This window comes from Juglans microcarpa x Juglans regia, chromosome 6D, assembly GCF_004785595.1.
Source record: "Juglans microcarpa x Juglans regia isolate MS1-56 chromosome 6D, Jm3101_v1.0, whole genome shotgun sequence".
In the NCBI taxonomy this organism is placed as follows: Eukaryota; Viridiplantae; Streptophyta; class Magnoliopsida; order Fagales; family Juglandaceae; genus Juglans; species Juglans microcarpa x Juglans regia.
In genome coordinates this window covers 30195017-30216279 of record NC_054604.1, presented here as the reverse complement: position 1 = coordinate 30216279, position 21263 = coordinate 30195017, and the positions used below count along the sequence as shown (strand labels likewise).

Here is a 21263-nt window from a genome sequence, read left to right as displayed (position 1 = left end):
ATTTGAATCTTTTAGAAACTATTAAAATTGACATATTATATCTTCCACCTACCAAATACTGATAAATATACTTTAATTTGCGTGTCCAATTTTGCCGTCATTGCTGATGAACGGAAAAGTAATCAGTCATGATTTCCGTACAACCAATATTTGACGGTCGATCGAGTCTTGATGGAGGATGCAAGTTTTAAGCACTCTTTGATTTTATTTTTTTATTTTTATAGTAAATAGACAGCTTCATTCATTCATAAAAGTGAAGTTACAACTATGACTTGATACATACAAGGAAAATTCTAGATTACAAGCCAACTACTCACGGTTGGGGCTCCATCAGTACACAAATTTCTTTGTAATTGGTATGGTCTTAACTTAACCCTCTATAAACGAACCGTCTGAGAGACCACATTTTGCCTAAAACAAAGATTTCAAACCCTACCTTTAGAGGAAGATAGGACTTTCATTCTATGGATAAAATGTTCAAGAGACTATTTCATTTTTATTTTTATCTAAACAAAGGAAATAACAATAAATATAAAGATAGATGTGAAAATGACGGATTACAATTGCAGATCTAAATTTTTAGCTTGAAGGAAAGTAAAATGCAAGAAAAAAAGAGACTGTGGTAGCATGTGAGGGACACACGCTATGCTAGGAGTGTGGCGGTCAGTCGAGTTTGAAGAAACCGAAGTCCCTGGTCCTAGAAACACCACGTGTGGTGGTAGTAGAAGCTTCCTGATAATTTGAGAGTGCTGTAATACATTTGTTTTGATAATTTGATGATACACGGTGTATTTTTCATGAAAACAAAAATTAATTAGATAATTAATGAGTAACAATTTTTCTTGGTCTTTTAACTTGCATGTATCGCATTCTAATTTGGTCAATCTTGAAGTTTTAAAAATACCTTAATATTGTAATAATTAGCTACTGCTGCTCAGACACTATGGCATATATATATATATATATATATATATATATATATATATTTATATTATATGTTAGTCTTCACATTAACATGAAGATGTACAAATATAAAACATTGAACTTTTAAGGTGCATGTTATCGCTTTTCCTAAACCGTGATCTCGAAAAAAAGACTGCAGATCTCTTCAAAAATCATCTCAATACAACAAGCAACAGTGTACCTGCCACTCTCACCGCTTTCAGTGGAGGTTCCACTGCTACCAGTAGTGGTTCCTTTGTTCGCAATTTTTTACGAACAACTTATTTCCGTATTTTAAAACGACATCCTCTTTGTAGGATATGGATGAAGACCAATAAATTAGTTGCAAAAATCATTTTTTTTCTTTTTTATTCACCATTTTACATTGTTGTTATTGCTATGGAGTATTTGTTGAGGAACTCTACTCCCTCATTTCATATCATCTTTTCTAATGAAATATAGTTGCTTGCTTGGGGAAAAAAGAAAAAAGAAAAATTTGCATGTGGTCGATCGTGCGTGTATGTATATATATATATAGGCTCTAATAAAAAAACTCATGGATTTACTGTGCCATATCAACAGTACCATAAGATCAATAAAATTCCATTATATTCAAACGCGCATCGTTCTGATCAAACTTCAAGGAATTACAACATAGCATTGGCCGTACTCATAAAAACAGAGCGAAAAGACGGGAAAACATGAAGGAGCTTGAATTGGATACAATTATTCCTTCTTGAATACTGATGATGAAACTCTTCTCCATTGAGTTCTCAAGGATTTTTCCAGATTTAATAAAAAAGAAAAGAAAAGAACCGACCATTAGCTAATGACCGTTATCAAAATCCGTCATCAACAATCACCAACATTCGTACAGTTTAATGTCAACACGAAGACGGAAATAAACTTCTCCCTCAAAGGCATCAGTCATCAAAGTGGCTATACCTCTAGCCATGAAGAAGTCACCGGTGCCACCAACCACAGATATATCCCTAGTCTTGTTCATCAGAGGATCAGCCCCAGCAAAGTTTATGCTCCCCTTGTGCTGCGTAGAGTTGAAAACAAAGGAGAAGCCAAGCCAGGCAGTGAAAATGTCCTTTTGGTCATAAAGATAAAACCCTTGGGCACGACCAACTGGGGTTGAGTGCGGATTGTTGTCTAAGGTAATTGGGTCATCAAACACAACCAAGTCACCAAAATGGCTTTGTCCTGCCATTATGGTTCTGTTCCCCCAGGCTGGTGCACCTACAATGGCTGAAGTTGCATTCTTCGAGTTCCTTCCATTATAAATAATGTCATGGAAATAGAACACCAACCTTTTACAAGGGCGGCGAACTTTGATTTTCCCATTGGATGCAGCGGTAGTACTGGATATTCCAACGAGTAGGAAGAGGAGGAAGAAAGATAAAATCAGATTTTTAACCTCCATTGTACTGAATTAATTTCGATGGAAAATGGGTTCGAGAGACACAAGAAGTAGATCATGCTTTGAGGGGATGAGGGACAGACATTTTATATAGAAGTACTGAGCTACCATAAACATGTTTTATATAGGATGAAGTAGTGCTAAGTTAAGCGTTGCTTAAAAGAGATTTTGACACAGTTGTTTGCTTCAAGAGCTCGCGGGCGTTCTTTGAGTTTGCTTCATCTCTACGACTAACGTAATCAATGCAGGCATAATACATTTTGTGACCAAAAAAGGAAAAAAAGTTGCAGTAGATGTCCCGTGCATGTCTGCCATATATATATATATATATATATATATATATATATTATTGTAAGGACATTCTTTAGCATAAACCATCAAGGCATACATGCATTAAAGATAACCTTAAAAACTATTACTCGATCGCTATGTCCAAGCAAAAGTCCAGTCACACCTGAATTCTAGAAAAATAATATACTCCCATGATAAAGTGCTTCAAAGTTCCATGTCATGATTAAACTTCAATAACAAAAATACTCAAAACTGTCGGAATGAAAATATTGCATGGGTTATGAGATCACTTCTTCTTTTCTCCAGCTCCACCAGACCTCATCTTGCAGAGAACACCAGACGTTTCCTCACTCTCCTTCTTTGCCCTCTTATGAGTGCCAAGCTTTCTTTTAGCAACTTTCAGTGCACGCTTGTCCTTTCCAACTTTAAGTAGCTCAGTGATCCTCTTCTCATATGGTGCAAATCCAGCAACTTCCCTGATCAAGTTCCTCACAAAGTGGACTCTTTTACTTATTTTTCCTTTCCGATCTGAGGGACGTGGAGCCAATTCTTTCTTGGTCACAATATGACCTTTATTCAAGCCCACAAAGAGGCCAGTACTATTTGGCTGTTAATTAGGAGCCATAGCCTTTAGCTACAACGTCCGAGGCGGCGGGTGTGAGAGAGTTAGAAACGTTATCTGCCATATATATTAGTCCTTAATTCCCTTTTGGGCTGTCTATCGTCAGATATTAATTTGATTAAATTTGTAATCTTCATAATCATAACATTAATGTTGATGGACCGATATGGCAGTATTTAATTCACTTTATAATTCTTATTTTTAATAAATTTTGGTTGATTTGCAGTTGGCACTGTGTTTTGGTTATATCAGAGGTACTGATTTGTAGGATTTTCTCTAGCAGTACCCCTCCTTTTATTCTCTTGGCCAGATAACATACCCAGTAAATTTTTTTTGATACGGGAGAGGGAATCGGATTCGATTTTTGGTTCTCTTAATGAGAAACCAATGTGTTGGTTCTCTTAATGAAAAATCAATGTGTTGCCAATTGATCCAAAACATCTTGGTTAACATACCCAATAAAATGATTTTGTCAAGAAAGGGAAAAAAATGATTGCTTGTCGAAGTTATATGTTACAGGAGTCAAGGCCGTGATCATACATCATAAAAAATAAAAAAAACTAAAAAGGTTGGATCTATATATAATTGTAGGTTAATAAATAGAAAAAGGCGAGGATCTTAATTCCCAAATTTTGTATAATTGCTTTATGTTGAATCCTTCAAACGCTTTTTCCATAATTAACTACTTTACATTCTTTCCCTTACGCTCACTTATTACCAACAACCCCACTTTCGTCCGGAGAATTAACAACTAAACCTAATTTATCAAAAAAAAAAAAAAAAAACCTAACCTCAAAAGGGCCACGGCTAGCTTGAAGAACGATAAAAAAAATGGATTAGTGATTGTTGGGTGTGGAGACTACTTTGTTTTTATAGTAGTCCGATTTGATGACCCGACCCGACAAAGATTTATTACATTTAATTTCTTGGTGGGTTTTCAATGAGGTTTGTGCCATAGAGTGCAGACTTGGGCTTGGAAGAATTTTTAGCATTATTGTTTTTTACTCAAGAAGCGCCAAATAGAAAGTTCGCTTGAGACTCGCGTGATATGTTGCTCAAGCGAAGTCCAAACAAAGAGTTCACTCGACAGGTGCTCGACTAGGCACTTGGGCGAACATTAGATAGAAAGTTCGCTGGAGGCGCACTCGACATATAGCTCGAGCGAACATATGAAAATGTTCACCACCTTAAGAGTTTTTTCAATGCATCGAATGAGGCATATAAAAAGCAAAATGTTGAAAACAGAACTTCGTTGTTCTGAATGGCCTTTTTGAAGCAATGATAGAGAGAGAGAGAGAGAGAGAGAGGCGGTAGAGAGAGTGAGAGAGCTTGAGTGAGTGAAGATCTTGTAATTTTCACTATGTACTTCAACATTCATCTGAATAAAATTCTTACAGCTCCGTGGACGTAGACAAATTATCGAATCACGTAAATCTTGTGTTATGTGATTGTTTTTCTTTATTTCTCTTTACTATTCTCGCATTACCAACAATGATTCGATGTTTCAGAGGCTAAAAAGCACGTAGAACTACAGGCAATCACAAATTATGATGCATTTTTTTTTCATCCCAATAACTTTGTTTAAAGCTTTTGAGAGGACATAAGATAATAGATGTACTTGATTCTTTGTTGCCCATTTGAAAGGACCAAGCCATTAGGAATGTTCAGTTCTGTATATGTAGGGAATACTAATCTTTTCATCTATATTCAAGGTAGAGATATGGATGTGACATGTTCTAGATCTTGAGATTTGTAAAGCTAAGGTTTAATCTTAATTTTTTTTAAGAAGATGACGGTACCCCAATTTTATTGATAACTCTCACTTATGGCGGAGGAAAATCGTGGTTACATCCCAATGCATGGGGGTTACAGATTTTCAACAAACAAATCAAAACTCAGACATCAAAAAATTAAACAAACCAACCATAATACAAGACAGTCAATAATATTTATAAAAAATAAAATTACAATACCAAGATAAATTAAAAAGGGTGAAACGAAAGGCACCTACAAGAGGAAAACATCAACACATAATGTCAACTCAGATAAAACAAATAAAACTTACTGGTGGAAACCTACTTGATCTGCAAGTAGGGAAGACCAATTTTGTCTATACGAAGAAGACTTTGGAGGTGACCGGCCAAATTCTCACTATTAATGGTCCAATCCATATTTAAACCCTCAGCTCCCTACTTGGCTAAAAAATCCACCACGACATTACCCTCGCAAAAAACATGGGTTAAACGATACTCCACACAACCCAAGAGACTCTGCAACTCTTCCTAGAAATCCTCTAAGTACCAAATATTACAAGTTCCTTTTGTAATCATGTTAACAAGTAATTTAGAACCTATCTCAATCTCAACCCTGCCAAAACTAGGTTCAATCTTAATTAAAATACAGTATATCTAAAAATGTACGCATCCTAGCACTATATCAAGAGTTGGAGATTGTGAAAAAGCAACGCATGGGCAGATAGCTCATAGAACATAAAAGCAAAAATACTTTCTAATGCACAACAATATTAATATTGAAACCCTAGCCATAACAAAAATCATCTCTATGACACGATTGATCTTAGTTCACCAACATTCATAGAACTTAATGTCGACCTGGAGCCTGAAATATACTTGTCGGCCTTCATATGCATTAGTCATTATAGTTGCAATACCACGATGCGTGAAGAAATCTCATGTCCCACCCACGACAAAAATGTCCCTAGCCTTCACCCAAATTGGGTCAGCTCCAATGAAGTTTATAGTGCCTAGGTGGTCTGTGCTATTAAGAATAAACGTGAAGCCTAGCCAAGTTGTGAAAGTGTTCCTTGTGTCGTACAAGTAAAGGCCTTGAGCCCTGCCGACAGGCTTTGAGTGGAGATTGTTGTCAAGGGTATGTAATGGGGTCATAAAAAACGACAATGTTCACGAAATGACATTGGCTTGCCAAGACGGTTACGTTTGCTCCTTTAGGAGCTGCAACAATGGCAGATGTGGCAATACCAACATTTTTTCCATTGTAAATGACGTTATGGAAGTATAAAGTTAAGTGCTTGCATGGTTTATGTTGTTTCTTGCCCTAGGCTGAAGACAATGCAAGTAAAATGAGGAATTGAAAAACCATGAAGTATCTAGCCCCCATTAGTAGTATTGTTGCTTGAGTATAACCAGGTACAAGCCTTAAATATAAAGACAATTGGATTCCAACTGTTTATGTAAATGTCTCACATATCGTGAGAAGATGCATGAGAGCCTTCCATTACATATAGTGTATGTACAAATATGTAAAAGGAAAATACAAGAGAGCATGGAAAATAAAGAGATCTTACAGAGGAGATTAGAGTAGAGGTTGTTGTGTTAAGTTTCCATATATACAGTTTCTAGCCGTTGGGTTTGTGGTGATGATATGTGTCTCGATAGGAGGATTTGTAGCTGTTGGGTCTGTGGTAGTGTTGGGTGGCTCAGTTTTTATATGTGGATTTGGAGCCGTTGGTTCCTTGTGGGCATCTTCCATAATCCCCTGCAAATTGTGCTGAGGTAGAAGGCCAAGTTTGGAATGTAGCGAATAAAGAGCAGGACATCCAAGAGGTTTGGTAAAAATATTTGTAAGTTAAAGTGATGTAGGGACATGCCGTGTTTGGAGAAGGCATGAGCAACGCGCTCTCATAATTAGTAATAGTCAATCTCAATGTGTTTGCTATGAATATGAAAATTAAGATTGACAGTCATACGAATTGCACTTAAATTATCACGGAAGAGGACATGTAGTGACGGGAGTTGAACACCAAGATCGTAAAGCAGGAATGAGACCCAAGTAAGTTTTGTAGAGGTGTGAGCCATAGCATGATACTCGGCTTTAGAGCTAGATCGAGAAACAATGTGTTGTTTTTTTTGCAAACCAGGAGATACAGTTGCTACCCAAGAACACACAATAGCCAGTTGTAAAGTGGAGAGTTTGAGAACAGCTGGCCCAATCTACATCAGAAAAGGCATAAAGAGCAAGTGTAGATTGTGAAGTAAAATGCATGACATGTTCAATTGTACCATGTAAATAGCAAAGAATGCGTTTCATCATTTTGTAATGAGCAATGGTGGGTGAGTGCATAAATTGTGAGACAAAGTTAACACGATAGACTAAGTCAGGGCAAGTGAGGGTAAGATATTGAAAGGCATCAACAATGCTATTATAATGACCAGGGTCAAAGTAGAGAATATCACTAGTGAGGCCTTTGTTTTGGGCATCATGGGAGTACCCATGGGTTTGCAGTCTTGCATTTGGGCACCTTCTAAAATGTCTAAAGCATATTTGGCCTATGACAAGATGAACCCATTGGAAGTGCGGGTAACACGAATACCTAAAAAATAGTGAAACAGACCAAGGTCTTTCATGGTAAATTGTTGGTCAAGAGTAGTGATGAAAGTGTAGAGATGAGTATGGTTTGAACCAGTTAAGAAAATATCATCCACATATAATAAGAAAATTTGGAGTGATAAGTAAAAAGTAAGGGGCTAGCAGTGCTATAGGAGAACTTATAGGCAGTGAGAAAATTACTAAATTTATCAAACCAGGCACGAGGAGCTTGTTTTAAACTATATAAAGTTTTATTTAATTTGCAAACATGAGAGGAAAGAATAGGATGGATAAAACCTAGAAGTTGATCTATAAAAAATCTTCCCGTAGATTACCATGGAGAAAAGCATTATTGACATCAAGTTGGCGGATGTCCCAACGATGAAAAAGAGCTAAGGTAAACACAATGTGAATGGTGACAGGTTTGATGATAGGAGAAAAAGTCTCTGTATAGTTGACCCCATCCATTTGATGGAACCCTTTCGTAACAAGCCGGGATTTGAATTGATCCAAAGATCCATCAGCATTGATTTTGGTCTTGAAGACCCATTTGCAGCAATGACACCCATGGACGGGGTGCGAGGCACGAAGGTCCATGTGTTATTGTCATGGAGGGTTTGGATTTGGTCTTGCATAGCCTTGTACCAACCAAGATGTTTGAGAGCAGAGTGAACAGTCTTGGGTTCTTGTGGAAGATCAACAAGAGTAAGAAGATTAGCATATTTAGGGTTAGGTTTATGAATCTCAACCTTGGAGCGTGTAACCATGTGGTGGTGAGGAGGAGAATGGGAGGAGTCAACCACTGATGGAAGAGGTGGAGTTGCAAAAGCGTTTGTCTCATGGAGAGCGTCACTCCACGTGGCACGACTAGAAGATAAAGTAGGTGCAATGGGAGGGGTGGGCACAACTATCGTAGGAACGAGAATATCAGCATCAAGATGAGGGACCTACAAGGAAGAAGAACTAGTAGCACCTGTAATGTTAGTATTTGATATAGGATAACGCCATTCATGGAACGTAGATAATACTTGAGCAGTAGAGGATGTGACATGAAGGTTACCGGGTTGTTTAAAGGAGAATGTGGATTCGTAAAAAATGACATATCAGGAAATGAAGGTTCGTTGAGAGGGAGGGTGTTAGCATTTGTAACCTTGATGGTGATTACTATAACCCACAAAAATACATGATAAGGTTTTGGGATCAAACTTGTTATGTTTGGTGTCCCATGTGCAACAATAAGATTTTGGGCCAAAGACACGGAGTAAGATGTAGTCGGGAAAATGACCATAGATGACAGAAAAATGAGATTGAAGGTCAATGGGGGTAGAAGGGAGGCGATTAGTTAAAAAGACAGTAGTAATAAATGCTTCTACCCAGAAGCATTTTGGGACACCATTATGGAAAAGCATGGACATGCCTAATTCTCGAATGATGCGATATCGGCATTCGACCGAGCCATTTTGTTCGGGGGTATGGTGACATGAGCATTGATGCAAGATTCCCTATTGCTAGAGGTGTGAGTTGAATTGGTGGTTAGCAAATTCGCCACCACTATCAGATTGAAAATTTTTTATTTTTATTTTTTGTTAAATTGACGGTCAACGTATTTTTCAAATAAAATAAAAGCATTAAAAAAATCAGATCTTTTGCGAAGAGGGATAAACCACACATATTTGGAAAAACCATTAACTAAACATGCATAATATTGAAATTTTCCAATTAATGAAACAGGATTAGGGCCCCATAAGTCACAATAGATTTTATCAAATACATGAAAATTAGGATGAGACGAGAGAAAAAAAGGTAATTTGCTCATTTTTCTTAGTTGGTAGCTCTCACAAATTGAGGTGCCAATATGTTTGCCGATGATTTGAATAAGACCTTTGGAGCGAAGAACTTGAAGAGTAGAGGCTTGGAGATGACCCAACCGTTGATGCCACATTTCTTCGGGACCGATGGAAAGCGGGTGGAGAAATGAGCTTCAACAGAAGGGGATAAGACATACAGGTTACCTTTCCGTCGCCCGTTCAGGATTGTGTGATTGGTCACTTTGTCATTAATAGAGAAACCAATACCATAAAATTCACAAAAGTAAGGATAATCATACGTTAATTAACTAATAGATAAAAGATTTTTATCAAGAATAAGAACTAATAAAACATCTTTTAATTTAATTTGAGAGGGACCAAACCCAATAATAGTATCACCAATATTGGTGATTTCATGTAAAGTACCATTACTAACAATAACAGCGTTAGTACCAAAATAATGTCGAAGATTTTCAAGCATACTTGAATTACTTGTCATATGGGCAGTAGTCCCTGTGTCAATAGTCGATTCAATGTCGGAGATAGAATTATTAAGAGTGAGTGCAACCAAGGCTTGCGGGACATCATCAGGTTGAAGAGCATGATCAAAACGATGCCAACAGTTAAGTGTCACGTGCCTTTTTGCCACAAATTTAACAAATTTCAATTTTGTGAGGATCACATGTAGGAGTCGAGCCAGCAAATGCACAACTTTAAGACCCACCAGATTGTGTATAGTGATGAGAGGGGCAAGTGGGTTGGCTGGACTACGTGAAGCCGCACCCCTTGGAGGAGAAATTTCGGTTGACGGTGCCTTGTCTTTTGTCCATGAAAGGCATAGAAGGATTAGAGAAATATTCATGGAGATGGGAACGAAGCTCATACCCTTGGAGGAGTAGCACTAATTCAGTGTATGTCGGCATCAGTGGTTTGAGTATAGAGGTGGTGAACGGCTCGTACTTCAGTCCAAGGCTATCCAAGAGAGAAAAAACCTTCATTTTATCCTCCAAGGGTCATTCGACTGCTGCAAGGTTATCACACAGGGACTTAAACTGCATTAGGTGTTCAACAAGAGAGGAGTTCGACTCCTTCCTCAGGTACGAAATTTGTTGGGTGAGATGAAATTCTCACTCCTAAGAGACTTGGGCACATGCGGCTTTAAGAGCTTCCCACACTTGATTGGAGGTGTCAAGACCAACCACCAACCCGAGGGATTCTTCGGACAAAGTCCCAATGATCTACCCATAGAGGAGACGATCGACCTTGCACCATAGAAGGTATGGCTGACTTAATTCTTACATGGGGTTCAAGGAATCATCATTAGAGTGTTTGGGTGGTGGTTTTTTTTTTTTTTGGGGGGGGGGGGGGGGCTTGGCTTTCTGCCAAGGCCAAAAGTTGCTACCTCCATAAGGGGTAATTTCCTTGATTGAGTTTGAGAGTAACGAAATTGTTTAACACTTAGTGAAATGGATGCCATGATAATCGAGAGGAAGACTCTCTTGCACTCTCACACGGCTCTTGATACCATAAAGACAATTAGATTCTAACTCTTTGTGTAAATCTCTCACACACCGTAAGAACATGCATGAGAGCCTTCCATTATATATAGTGTATATATAAATATGTAAAAAGAAAATACAAGAGAACGTGAAAAATAAAGAGACGTTAGAACGGAGATTCGAGCAAAGGATTTTGCGTTAAGTTTCCATATATATAGTTTGTAGCCGTTGGATCTGTGGTGAAGATATGTGTCTTGGTTTCCATAGGTGGATTTGTAGCCATTGGGTCTGTGGTAGTGTTGGGTGGCTCAGTTTCCATATGTGGATTTGGAGCCGTTGATTTCCTGTGGGTATTTTCAATAAAATAAACAAGTCTCATACAATTTATATATCAAAAAGTAGGTTATACTAATAATGAATATTTTTTTATACTTTTTTTAGGTGGGGCTTACTTTTTTACAAGAATTTGTATAAGACTTGTCTATTTGAAATTTGTACAAATCATTTCTCTTGTTGCTTTCCTACAAAAACAATGAAGCTGACAAAACAAGTTGAAGGAAAAAGAGAGATTCTGATAAGTGGATATATGAATAATGAACGGAGGAGGTTGGAATTTGATCGGTTTACTCTCTCCCTTGTGTTCCTACTTATATTAAAAGTAGAAGTCGAATTCTATATATAGGTGCTAGTTATATGTAGTACAAAAATGGTGTGGAAGAGTGATGAAATTAGTCTCGACGATGGACATGAATTAGCATTTTTCCAATTATATGTACTAGAGTTAGTCTATATACACTTTTTAGGCTGCGTTTGGATGTTTAGCTGAGCTGAATTGAGTTGAGATGATAAAATATTATTAGAATATTATTTTTTAATATTATTATTATTTTAGAATTTGAAAAAGTTAAATTATTTATTATATTTTGTATTGAAATTTAAAAAAATTATAACGATGAGTTGAGATGAATTGAGATGATTTTAATTTCTAAACATACCCTGAACCTCATTAATCAATAGGACTGTACATGCAAATCTATTATAAATAAAATTTCTTTTTATATTATATGACTGGTGATAGAATAGACCTGAGCTAGCTAGATACTGATGAGATTCTCTTAAGTAAACAAAGCAGACTATGAACGATAATAGAAACAAAATTAGGTTGTGCCAATTTTTGGGAAATGCGAGTTACAATATAAGCCAAAAGGGCCGTGATGGTCTCTCGCCCTCAGCCTAAAGGACAACTCTGGTTCAATATCCCCGAATAATGTGCCGAACCTTGCGACATCGAGTGTTCAAATCATCTTATTGTACGAGTAGAAGTACTGGTCTGTATATATAACTATATAAATTAATGAGTATTCTTTCCTATGCTTTATCTTCTTTCCTCTAAATTAACGAGTAATAATTTTCCTAGCATGTGCATGGAGAGCACAACGTGTCAACGAGTTATAATTATTCTCAAGCCTTCAATATTGTACGTATTAAAATGAAAATGTCAATCATGTTCAATGAATTCACCTGAATGCCAGTAATAAATCCAGCAGCCATGCACCAGAAATGTTCAGTTCTGTGTATATATATGCTGGGAAATTGGAATAGTCATCGCATTTATATTATTCAAGGTAGAGAGATGAGTATGACATGTTCATGTAGATCTCGAGATCATTTATAAAACTAAGGTTCATGAGTCTTGATTAAAACGTACACATATATTAATTATATCTAAATTCTATAATCTTCGTACTCTGGCAAGAGTACTAATTGGAGGTTGTGAAAAAGCAACGTCCCATTGACAGGCTCATAGGACACAAAAGCAAACACAAAAATATTGAAACCCTGCCTACGGCCTGTGGCCTGTGGGCACAAGACCTACATAAAGATCGGGTTAGCTCCAATGAAGTTTATAGTGCCAGGTGGTCTGTGCTATATTTAAGAGAACAAACGTGAAGCCTAGCCAAGCTGTGAAAGTGTTCTTTGTGTCGTACAAGTAAAGGCTCTGAGCCCTGCCAACAAGCTCTGAGTGAAGATTGTTGTCGAGGGTAATGGGGTCAACGAGAACTGCAATGCTCCTGAAATGAAATTTTCCTCCCAAGATGGTTAAGTTTGCTCCTTCTGGAGCTACAACTATGGCGGATGTCGCATTAGTAGCGTTTTTGTCGTTGTATATGCTGTCATGGAAGTATAAGATTAAGTGCTTGCATGGAATATACTGTTTCTTGCCATGGAAGGCTGAGGACAAATTAAGTAAAATGAGGAACTGAAAAACAATGAAGTATCTGACCCCCATTATTCTTTGCTTTCATAGCTAATGGAAACGATCGAGGAGGAAAAAGAGAACTAATTATGAGGGGATGTATATTTGACGATCGAGAAGATCAGCAGCTTGGAACTTGAATTTACTCTCTTTACCCCTCTCTCTCTCTCTCTCTCTCTCTCTCTCTCTCTCTATATATATATATATATATATATTAAGGGAGTGGAAGTACACAAAATGTACTTATCATAATTTGTACTAAGGAGTGGAAGTATACAATGAGCATTCTGATGAGTTAAGGAGTTTCTTCTCTCATATTTTATTTCTTTGGGCAACCTCTTGTGTACCTAATGGAGCTTGCTTCAATGGTTTTTTTGTATCCATTTATGTCTCCTTTTTATGTAACTAGGTGTATGTTGTTTGTATATTTTCTGTGTATTTGAGCTATATATGCATATTTACTTTTATTAATAAATTATTGTCTTATTTATAAAAAAAAGAAAAAAAAAAGAGGTTATAATTAAAATTAAGAAATTAACGTAATTTGTTGCATCCAGCCTATTCATGAAATAGACAACTCATTATTATTATTTTTTAATTCTCCATTTCCTATGGTTGGAGGATTAATGGTAGGAGGTATTCACTTGAATAGTCTAAATGAAAAGCAACATATATTGTTTGTCGTTTATGGTAGGTCCACCAAGACCACGGCCATCATTACAAGTTTCCAAAACCCTTTTTTGTTTATAATTTCCCCATCCTCCTCGACGAATTAGATCGATCTGGAACCAAGCCAAATGCATAACTCGTAAAAATATTCCAAAGTATAATATTTCATCATTTCTTTTGTTGTTTAGCGGATTAGTCTGTTATTTTTCTTGACAAGATCGTTAAGGTCCTCGAATTAGTTATTAACCAGACGAGGAATTATATTTATATTATATATTAATATTATTTATCATTTTTAAATCATATATTAATATTTAATTTAATTTTATTATTTAAATACATATATTTATACATTATTAATATTTGCTTGTTTAAATAAAAAAATAAAAATAATAAATTATATATTTATGTTTGGTCTAGAAGATGATAAATAAAAGAATAATACTATTTTGACATCTTATTTTGACACCTCATGTATTTTAATTTTTTTTTAAATATTAATATATTGATATATTTTTTATATTTTTTAAAAATATTTTAAAATGATAAAAAAATATAAATTAAAAAAAATGAAAAGTTAATTTTGACCCAACGATAACTTGCAGCGAGAGCCGAAGAGTAGCACCGACCTAAATAAAATTTTTTTTAACCATAAACTAGTACTTACTAGGCTAACATATCATTAAGCTAGGGAACTAATTATATCATAACCTTACAAATCTTGGGTAGGTGTGATAGGTTTAGTATGAATTCTAAAAATTAATTTTTGAGAGAGTCCAACAAATGTACATGGACATTATATGTTTATAATTAATATTGTTGGCATGAAATAATTTGAACAACGTCATTAAATTCATGTACGTACTATATATGAATGTTATTTTAAAAAGTCACCTAGAATTAATTCTAGAAGATCATCGCCTAAATAAATACAAAAGAACATAAAGTAGCCATCATTTTAAATTTTTATGGCATATTGTTCTCCTATGATCTGTTGAAGTCCTTAATTTTTTTTTTTTCGAAACAAATAATTAAGCTTAAAATTATTTCAGTAAGAAGACAAACAAAATACCAAGGAGAAACAAAATAATAAGCTTAAAATGGGTACTATTTTATTTTAATACTAAAAAGAATTAAATGTCTATTGCTTTGTGTTCATGCGCGCAGGAGGTAAGAGATTGAACGGTTCATGCATTGTTTGGTGCATATCATAGTCGTCTCTAAAAGCCGATTGTTATGAGAAACACCAAATTATTAAGAGTCCATCCAAGATTAAAATTAGTTTTTTCCTTTTTGTTTAAATCGTGCATATTTGTCAAGTTTTGTTAGTAATTCAAAACGGATCTAGAAGAAGCCTCCCAAGAATCATCGGAGATGATCTTGTAAACATCATTGTTCTTTTTAATCTGTTGTGATCAATGATTACATGGAATCGGTAGGTTTAAAAAAAAAAAAATAGCACAAAAGCTACAAACAACGTAACAAAACAAAACAGGAACTAGAATGCAAGTTTTACTAGGGTTCCATCCGAATATGCCTGAATTAAGTTGATCACTACGTACATGCATGGATACATCTGTTTGTGATTAGTCATGGCGTGACAAGTGAATTTTCATTAACGAGTCAACGAAATTCAGATATGAAAGTTCCACACTCTTTGAAAAAAAAAAGGTTAAATATAAGAGTAACATGCATGAAAAAAAAAATTATTTTTCAAAGAGAATACACAGGACTTACACACTGTAGGTCTGTTTGTATATATTATTACTATATAATTATTAATTATCAACCCATATGATCATTCTTAATTGGTAAAAGACTGTAGCACCCATATGATCTCCGATCACTTTCCGGCTAAAATGATCAAGTAATCACTCTTTATCGACCCCTTGCATACTCTCCTTATTCAATGGCCCTTCAGTTTCAATCATTCTCTCACGTGTTCAGGCATTAAAACAATGATGGAATCTGCATAGATCCCTACATGACTTACAAATTATATACAAAGTACAAGTATATTGGATAAATCTATAACCTTTATAGTTTCCGAAGTAAAACTCCTATAGCTATGTCATCCCATTTAATAATAATTAATAATTTTCATGTGCATCAAGAGCACTGGTTATAATTATTCTTTAAGAGAAATGCTACTCTTCGTCCTAGATTTTATCAACCACAGTCACATTTAGTGTTGTGGCACAACATTTTCAATGGTTTATTCTATCAGCCACTTGAAATGTGTCACATCTCTAAGTGTGATTGGGGTCAATAAGAGGCAAATAATAGTGTTTTGTGAGTCTCAATGAAATATGTTTGAATGTAAATAAGTTGAGATATATGTGTAAATATACGAAGATGAGTTTAAGTTTTTTATAAGAAGTTTAAAAAGTAGTAGATCCCATCAATAATTGGATTGAAATCACCCAACCAACCAAACCCAGCCTTAGAATAAAGAAAGAGAGTTACTCTTTGAATATATAATGAGGCACATGATGGGGTGGTAATGTTTATAGAAGAAAATGGTTTATCTAAAATCTGGGATCATAACCTAAGAAAATAACAAACTAATCAACTACATTATGAAACTCAACTAACTAGATTCCGAGTCTTTGTCAGGTGAATCTTCCTCCATCTGCAGGGCAAAATTTGGAGATTCCCCACTGTTGTATTGTTGGACAACCAGAACCGATGCTGTTGTTGAGAAGTCAGGCGAAGTCAACAAACTTCCTACAGGCCCCAGTTCTGGGCACTCGCTCCTCCTCCTGCTTAAATCTAAGGCTACATCACCTTCAGGCTTTCGACCTACCAAAAAGAGATTGCAGCGGTTTAGCTCGCGAAGCACAGCAATTGTATCTGCAGCATTTCTGACTACTTTCTCTTCATATATGATGGTGTTATCCTCGACAATTTTCTGCTTGAATCCAGTTAGGAACTCCTCATCTGCTGACCCCAATTTATTGCTAGAATCGTCGTCAATATTTACCATGACAATCTCCCGGCCTAGGCTTTCAGGTTCCACTATGAAACGAATAACCATTAGTTTTATACCAGGGTGCTCAGCCATTCTAGCCCCATAAGCAAGGGCTTCACGGTCATCACAGCCCCCAAAATAGAGGACCGTGATGAAACAAGAAACATAACTTGCCGCTACATGGGTGGCTCCACCAAGCCCACGATCAACTAAAATACCTACCGAGCATTGTGCATGCTCAAGAACCTTACGGTTAACCCAGCGGAAGTCATTTCGAGTAGTTTCTAGCGAACCATCTACACGGTGGTGCTTATGGAATGGAAGAATTATAATTGCAGCTCCCTTCCTCTCGGCAGTTGTACATATGTCCTCGTGCATGTCACCCATTGATGAGATCGCCCTCATTGGCCTGATGGACACGTGACTCAGTTGCCTGTAAGCCTCAAATGCCACAACAACATGGTCTGAACTCGATTTCAGGGCATTATTCCAGAAGGGCAACCCATTTTTTCTTGCCTTGTGTACCATTAATATAGCCGAGGACCTCTCAGAGAGCTCCATGAGGTGCATTGCATACACACAAAGCCCTTTGCGCTTGTCAGAACCTCTTGAGGCCTCAAGAAGGTTTAGCATTGATGGAATGTTTCTTGCACTGTGGTAACAGGCCAACATCCTTAGTTCCGTATTTGGATGCTTCCTTTCAATTGTTCTATACTTGTAATCAGCTTTTCTTGCCCTTTTTGCTGGCCCGTACACTGCAATGACAAGAGGGGTGGTGATGAAGGTGGTAAACAAGGCCATTAGAACCATAATGGCAAAAGTCTGGTCATTCAATACCTGCACAAGGCAAATGGTAGAACCATTATTATATAGTTAAGATTTTGATCCTCAAGATTAACAGAAAGGATGCTAAGATTACCTTTCTATCTTTACCAATATTCAGAACAATAAGTTCAACTAAGCCTTTGCTGTTCATCAGGAACCCCAATGCGAGAGCCTCACGGAGAGGCACTTTGCAAAGAAGGGACACCATGACAGTGCCAAATATCTTCCCAAAACATGCAGTAAATATAACTAAAGCTAGAAGACCCCATGATTGGAGCCCCTGAATTGTGGCTATATTAGTCTTCAATCCGCTTGAAACAAAGTACAATGGCAGGAAGAGACCAGATACAAGATCCTCAAGTTTTTCAACAAGAGCTCCTGCAAATGGCCCATCCTTAGGAACAAGAACTCCAATCACAAAAGCACCAAACATGGCATGAATCCCAATAGCATCAGTAATAAATCCAGCAGCCAGAACAGCAGCTAATGTAGCACAAATATATATCTCTTCTACTGGCTCCCCTTCATGGCATCTTTGGGCCATCCATTTGAAGATTGGAGGGGCAATGAGAACAGCACAAACAACAAAACCACAGCCGCATAAGAAGACCCAAACTGAGACAAGGGGAGATTTGTCAGTGCCTGAGAGGGAAATGGCAAGAGCAAGTAGAATCCAGGCGGCCACATCATTAACTGCTGCTGCTGACATAGCCATTCTGCCAACATCAGTGGTTAAAAGTTTCAGCTCAGCCAGAATACGAGCTAAGACAGGGAAGGCAGTTATGGAGAGTGCCACACCCATGAAGACAAGAAATGAAGTTCCATTTACACCTTTAGATATTGTTTCTTGAAGAACAAATGAGGAACCAATTCCTAGTGCAAAAGGAAGGCTGATTCCTGCAACAGCAATGCCAAGTGCTTTATTTCCAGTCCTACGAAGAGATTTAGGATCTAGCTCGAGGCCTGCCAGAAATAGAAAGAATATAAGACCAAGGTTTGCTAGAGTATCTAACACCGTGAGACTCTTGGGTGGAAATATTGCGTGCATGTAGCTTTTGTTTCGTCCCAGGGCTGATGGCCCAAGAATTATTCCTCCCTGCCGAATAAAAACATAAGGAAAACTCATCAGTTTTATTAAAAAAGGGGACCAATGGTATCTATTTCTTTTTGGATTAGTGATTTTGCTAGTGTGAAAAATGGAAATTTGGTGAAACTCAAGAGTAATCTCAAAGCTCCATAAAAATTTATACTATCTGGTGATTGTGCCAAAGTGGAAATCTTAAATTCTCTCTCATAATTTATTAGTCACCTTTTTTCCATTTTCAAATGCAACCAGCATTCCCATGCCTACAAAGTAAACCTCAAGATCACAAAGGACTTGATGTAACGACCAATAAAAAATGCTGACAGCACCCAAAAAAATGCTAATAGCCCCCAAAAAGGTTGGTCAAATTGAAGCTTCCCTACAATCATTTATAAACTCAGTTTCACCTAGCAAGTAGCCAATGTAGGAATTAGCACCCATGACTATTTTTATAACTTACCTGCTCAATATAAGTTATTCACATTACCATGTGAGATTGGGGTGTTACATTTGAACTAAAAATCAAAGTGTTAAACAAAGAAAATAGAGGATATGCTCATACTTTTTCTTCGTACGTGGATATACATTTACTTACATACATATCCATATAGATATATATAAGTTTGTATATATACACACATGCAGGTGTGCTGAACCAATTGATTCTTTAAATCGAAAATAAAAAAATACATCTTTCACTTTTCATTAAGTATTCCGATATTAGCTTCTAATTTCATAACCAAGAAATTTGCAGCAGATATTGTAAGAGAACTACAAGTTTTACACCAGAAAATTGGAAACATTTAGACCTTAGATCTCCCCGGAGGGTGGAGGAGGGGATGTCGTAGAGTGATGCATTATGCATAGACACTATCATAGTAGGCAAAAGAAAGTGAAATTTAAACTATCGTCGGACGAGCTATTCCTAGGAAAGATAATGGTTCTCAGGAGGCAACCAATTAATCCCCAGCGATATGTATGCATAGCATTATCATACTAGGCAAAAGAAAGTGAAAATTAATTAAATTTTCATCCTAGCATAGAAATAAGAAGTGAACTTACAACAATCTCGGCAATAACTCGTGGCTGTCTTAGCGGCCTCAGCAGGACTGCAAGACCCCTTGTAACTACTAGTACCAGACATATTTGTAGTATGGCAAGAGGCAGTGCAAAATTAAGAGGACCATCTCCCTGAAATATGCCATTTGATGTAGATTTCATAAAAGGTGGGCAAGTCTGTAACACTATATCTTTGGAAGCCATTCCAGCATTACAAAGTCCAAAAATGGTGAGAGATTTCACTTCAGAACCTGCATAGAGAGAGATATAATCAGACGTAAATTCCAAAATCTGATTTATAACGTGACTAGAGAGTTTGCGTGGTCTTCAATAATTAGCACAAAAAAGGAAAAAAGCCCCTTACCACATTTTGGATCACACCAAACAACTCCACTATTCTAATAGACATATAAGATAATTTGATTGGACCGACTCCTTGTTACACCAAAGGTCAGTGAACCCAGAAAATTCCCACTATCAGCCATCAGGAGCACCGAACATAAACATACACGGTCTTGCTTCTGGTTTACCATTCTCATAACCCAACAAGTACCCCCGACTGCACACAAACTCTTATTCGGTAACTTTCGTCTTAACAAAAAATCAAAATCCAGTAAAATAAGTCCATCAATATACTGATTCTATATCGCTTTTATCATTAAGTTTATTCATTGCCAAATTGACCCATCCGTATATAATTTTCCCACATTTAAATACCAAATCTTTGAAGGATAGTTCGTATTAGATATGTTTTTGAAGCATGGCATAACTCATATTATTCTGTACTCTTCAGCAGGTCAAAACAAATAAACAAAAACAGTCCCAAGAAACAAATAAATGGATTCTGCACTAACATAAACGCAGTCCATCAAAGTAATAGATTTCATGGCAGACAAACAGATCCCAATGCGAAGACAAAACAAACAAATATTACAAAAAGAGTCGACGGAGGTAATCATTACCAGGTTATGGCTATGATTTCAGGTGGCACGGTCGGATCCGAACCGGGTCTGAGCTGACCATACGGAAGCCAATAGAAGAGCGGAAGCGTTTGAGTGTGGGGCGAAGTGCGAATTTCCTTGCGGCAGTCTCTAAAAGCCGTGGATTCTGCAAAGAATATATATATATATATATATATATATATATAGTTTTCAAGTAGCAAGTTCTAATCGGATTCGAATCCCACAATTTTGAAAATCCAGCCGTTGCATCTAACTGAAAATCAAGTCTCTCTCGTTGAGTTTATTTCGTCCTCGTCTTCTTCTTCTTCTTCTTCTTCGTAAAAGCTTTGTTTAGTTTTCCAAATTCTTCGAGATTTTCTTTGATCCTATTACATATGAGCTGGCATATTGTAATTGGTAGTAGAATGAGTTAGCTACTTAGTTACTTCAGTTAGCTACTTAGTTACTTCTCTTAGTTGGTTACTTTACTTTTCTGTATAAATACTGCTCTTGTATTTCTTA

The 21263-nt window shown here is 36.7% G+C and overlaps 2 protein-coding genes and 2 pseudogenes across 2 annotated transcripts; all 4 read right to left on the bottom strand.

Annotated features, from left to right (window-relative positions):
• Positions 1–1531: 1531 nt before the first annotated feature.
• Positions 1532–2452, bottom strand: LOC121268849 (dirigent protein-like). The gene has a single exon (XM_041173112.1). The coding sequence runs from the start codon at positions 2369–2371 to the stop codon at positions 1802–1804; it is 570 nt and encodes a 189-aa protein (XP_041029046.1). The 5' UTR covers positions 2372–2452; the 3' UTR covers positions 1532–1801.
• Positions 2453–2731: 279 nt separating this feature from the next.
• On the bottom strand, positions 2732–3284 carry LOC121268896 (annotated as a pseudogene).
• Positions 3285–5863: 2579 nt separating this feature from the next.
• On the bottom strand, positions 5864–6419 carry LOC121235523 (annotated as a pseudogene).
• Positions 6420–16413: 9994 nt separating this feature from the next.
• On the bottom strand, positions 16414–20925 carry LOC121268895 (cation/H(+) antiporter 18-like). Its single transcript, XM_041173164.1, has 4 exons — positions 20763–20925; positions 19804–20051; positions 17752–18753; positions 16414–17669 (listed from the first exon to the last, which is right to left on the bottom strand). The coding sequence occupies exons 2-4, from the start codon at positions 20002–20004 to the stop codon at positions 16452–16454; spliced, it is 2421 nt and encodes an 806-aa protein (XP_041029098.1). The 5' UTR covers positions 20005–20051; positions 20763–20925; the 3' UTR covers positions 16414–16451.
• Between the last annotated feature and the right edge of the window lie 338 nt (positions 20926–21263).

Bases quoted from the DNA above. Each gene is read 5' to 3' on its own strand.
- LOC121268849 (XM_041173112.1), bottom strand. From the start codon at position 2,371: ATGGAGGTTAAAAATCTGATTTTATCTTTCTTCCTCCTCTTCCTACTC.
- LOC121268895 (XM_041173164.1), bottom strand. From the start codon at position 20,004: ATGGCTTCCAAAGATATAGTGTTACAGACTTGCCCACCTTTTATGAAA. The intron at 18,754-19,803 runs GTAAGTTCACTT...TTTATTCGGCAG, and splicing joins GAGTTATTGCCGAGATTGTT to GGAGGAATAATTCTTGGGCC. The intron at 17,670-17,751 runs GTAATCTTAGCA...TGCCTTGTGCAG, and splicing joins ATATTGGTAAAGATAGAAAG to GTATTGAATGACCAGACTTT.